We start from the raw sequence: 4,236 nt of genomic DNA on the forward strand, positions 1-4,236 counted from the left end.
CTCATGTCTACACAGAGGCTAATCATTGTGTTGATTGCCTTGCAAACAAAGGTCATTTTAACCCATCCTTTAATTAAATTATAATAGATGTTATTTTTTCTTCTTTCAGCATTATCTTAGATGACAATGTAAGGGGTAGTACATTAATTTGTTTGATTTGGTAATTTTGTGTTCCTTTTTATATATTAAAAAAAATTAACATATTAGTTTCAATTCATTACAAACTCAATTAATGAATTTTTCGTTAGCAATGTTACATATGCGATGAAATTAGTATTTGAAAAAAACTTAAGTATATTTTCTTATGTGCTTTTGATATGGTTTTTAACATAAAAAACATATTTTTTTTATTATAACAAATTTTGAGAAAATTATGAATTAGATAAAATCATGGTTGATTAAGTTAAGAATCATCCAAAAAGTATTTTAAAAATTGCATTTAAATTTTATCCATAGTATTTTATACACTTTTTGTCACATTTATAAATATTTTTTGGTTTTGTATTATTAGCTTAGACATTTTGATTTTGTTTTTAAATTCACACTTTTCATTTTAGTAAATTTAAATTTGTTGTCATTTGATTTTTTTTATCCATTTGAATGAATGAATATAATATTTTTTTTTAATTAAAAAAAGACTTAATTGTAATTTTAGTCTTTCTATTATTATCAATTCATTAAATTGATCACTCTATTTTAAAAGTCGACAATTTTGATATCTTAGTTAAATTGAACTAAAAATAATATTTCTACATATTTTTAATAATGTGACGTACAATATAGAATCTTTTAGATACATTAATTATTTTAAATTATTAAATCATTAAACTTTAAAATAGAACAACTAAAACTATTGACCATTAAAATGAAAGAATGAATTTGGTTTAGTCACTAACTATAGGGATTAAAAAAACGTATTCATTACAATACATGAACCAAAATACATTACACGTTTCAAAAAGTCGCGTTCAAAGTCTCAAAAAGTTTTCAACTCACAACAACCTTCGTCTTTTAATAACACACACGCGCCTTTCACCTATAGTATATCTTTCATAGTTTTCTCATTTTCCCCATAGAAACCGTTTCATTGTCTCTCCACTTCAACTTCTCTATTTCCTTCTTCCTATAAACCAATGTCCCATTCCTATTCCTATTCCTAAACCCTACCCACTCTCACACACATCAACCTCCCCTTTTTTTTTCTTCTAATTATAAACCATCACAATTATTCAAAACGACCATGCCGTTTCCTTGGAAGAAAAAAAATAGAGTCACTCGAATTTCCCAAATCGTCGCTGATCTCCAATCCCCAAAACGCGGCGGTTCCCTTGTCGTTGAAACCGGTTTTCCTACTTCCCTCATCGATCTCTTCGTTAAAAACCGGAGCCGGTTCAATAAATCTAGATTCAAAAAACCGGTTCGCTCCGAAATTCTTGATCCGTCACCGCCTCCGCCTCCGCCACCGCCGTCTCCGGTTACCTCTTCTCCACCGATTCATGATGTCTCCGTCTCTGCCGCTACCGCCACTGTCTCCGATCACCTCTCCACCACCGCCGCAGACACCTCCATCACCGCCTCCTCCACTTCTCCTCCGATTCACGACGTTTCCACTGCGGATATTCCAGGGCCGAATCATCCAATCGGAGAAATCACCGACGGAGTGGTTAATCATGTTCCGGTGAACGAATTCAGTTCCGCGTTAAATTCGAAGTTAATTACCGTTAAGATGTTGACGGTTATTATTTTGGCAGCGAGCGTGAAAGAGTTAACGGTTGCGATGACTGTATCGGCGTTCGCGCTTCTGTTTCTGGAAAACGCATTGAAACGCGTTGTTTCTATTTTAAAGCCTTGTTCAAATGTTAGCGTTGCAATGAAATCAATGTTCCAGAAGGTGCTATTTCAAAAGAATCCTAAAGAGGTTTGTGAAACTGTAACCGTTTTGGATCGTGAAGTTCAAATTTCGAGTTTGAATTTAAATTGTTGTATGAATGATGAAATTGAAGTCGTGGAAACAAAGAGTGAATTGGGGATTTGTTGTGAATTGAATGATTCATTGGTTTCTGAGTGCAAAATTAAGCGTAGTCGAAGTGGTAGGTTTAGGTCAATTATGGTGAAGAAACTTAAGAAGTTCCGTAGTTCCAAGAAAGAGAAAAAGGAAAAAATAGAAAATACTAATAAAGAGGATGAAGTTGAATTAAGTAGTGATGTGTCAAGTGTTGTTGGTGAAGATAAAGAAGAGATTAAAAATGAAGTTGATTGTGGAATCACTTGTTCTCAAGAATCAGTTGTTGTTGGGAATTCAGGTTATATAATTCTGGTTATAATCGTACTTATTGGGCTTATTGTGGGACGTTTGCCAGCATTGATTCTTACAATAGGATGGTGTTTCTTGGTGAAGATGGTTAGAGGTGTGTGGAGATCAAAGAATGGTTCTCTTAGCAAATGTTCTTCTTCAAGGTCTTGATGGAATGGAATCAATTGGGTGGTGTGAGACATTGAAATTCAAAGTTCATTCATGTGTGATAGGAACTCCAACCATTTGTTGGGAATCCAACTTTATAGAGTTGTATTTATATATATAAACAGAGTAGATTATAGATAGATAAGATACATACTAATATGACAGTAGATATTAATAATAGAGATTCTTTCTTTTTTCATGGATTAATTTTGTTATTTGTTCCACCTTATCCATGCTTAGTTGCTTGTTGGGTCTCTTCCTAACACATTTGTATCCTCTTTAATTTACATATAATTTATATAAATAAATAAATTATTTGTTGAAATTACATGGACATATGAGTGATAGAAATGTTAATGATTTATTTATTTTATTAACTTTAAAAAAGTTTTTAAAAAATTATAATATTAATGATCTATTTATTTTATTAACTTTAAAAAAAATTAAATTTTTTACTCACATTTTTTAATGTTAATGTTAAATAAAGAATTTATTTTTATTTGATGCTATTTTTAAATGAAAGAAAAATTAAATTAAACTTTAAAAGAAGAGTTGCAATAATAGTTACTCTTGTTCAATAATTTTATTTTATATTTGAGAAATATTTTGTAAGTGATCCAACTCATTGGAAATTCAGACTTTAATGTGATGGTTCATGAGTTATAGATATAGAAGGATATAACTTAAATGAATATTATGGTAATGGTTATGAATGTTTTTTTATTTTGATGATAGAATATCTGTAAATAGATTATTGGTTGTTGATTTTTTCACCCAATTTTTGTTGTTGTTATAAACGAAGGAAAGTACAAACAATTAAGCACACATTCAAAAGAGTAGGGTCCCCTAAGATCCGTCTCAATCAAAGGTTGATAATGAGGGAATACAATCTAAAACATGGATGGAGAAATCTATATTATGTCATCTCAAGGAAATGGCATCAGCACAAGCACAAGAGTTTGTTTAGTGGAAAATATAATTAATTTGAACAGTCTAGTCAGAGAGGCGAATGAGAGATAAGATCTTAGTAATGAGATGTTGAAGGTAGAAAATGTGAATGAATCGATTATGAATCATACACACAACATGGATTGAATCAATTTCAACAATAAAGTGAGTATGCATACCAGTACGAGGATCGTACACTTTGGCCATGGCATTTCTCAAACCAATATTACAAGCAAATCTTTTCACAAAGACACTATTATGATCACAAATAAAACCTCCACGAGCTGAATAATCTTTCCGAAAGGAACCATTAGTATTAACTTTGTAATAACTAAGAGATGATTTCTACCATTGAGTGCACCTCACCCTTAGATTCTCATCGCGATATGCTAGTGGGTGGTTGAGCTTATTCTCAATTTGATGTGTCTTATTGACAATCTTAAAAGTGAAGTAGATATATATCTCAGCCACTCTTGAGAAGACCATGGAATTACAATCTTTCTAAATAGTCCAGAGAGTGACTCAAGTAAAGGTGGGCTAACTGCAGTGGGTATAGCCAGTCTTTTGAGTACTAAGGTTCCATTCAAGCCAAGGATGGGAGTCAAGCCGTAGAATTTAGCCCAATGGTCTTCAACAATAAACTGATTCCAAATTTGTTGAGCATCATTGCAATCCCTATGTGTGTTCATTATAGTTTTCGACTTGGATTTACATTTAGGGTAAGTATCATCATTAGTCATGTTTCTATGTGCTCTAGTTGCATTTGTAAGCTGTGAGTCGTGAGCCACTTTTCAAATAATACTCCATATGTTGTGACCTAAACTCTT

The 4,236-nt window shown here is 32.0% G+C and overlaps 1 protein-coding gene across 1 annotated transcript; it reads left to right on the top strand.

Annotated features, from left to right (window-relative positions):
• The first annotated feature begins 1,022 nt into the window (after positions 1-1,022).
• LOC101504530 (uncharacterized) lies at positions 1,023-2,795 on the top strand. The gene has a single exon (XM_004486422.4). It carries the CDS (start codon positions 1,241-1,243, stop codon positions 2,462-2,464), a length of 1,224 nt encoding a protein of 407 aa, XP_004486479.1. The 5' UTR covers positions 1,023-1,240; the 3' UTR covers positions 2,465-2,795.
• Positions 2,796-4,236: the final 1,441 nt, after the last annotated feature.

The sequence above is a fragment of the Cicer arietinum genome, chromosome 1, assembly GCF_000331145.2.
Source record: "Cicer arietinum cultivar CDC Frontier isolate Library 1 chromosome 1, Cicar.CDCFrontier_v2.0, whole genome shotgun sequence".
Classification (NCBI taxonomy): Eukaryota; Viridiplantae; Streptophyta; class Magnoliopsida; order Fabales; family Fabaceae; genus Cicer; species Cicer arietinum.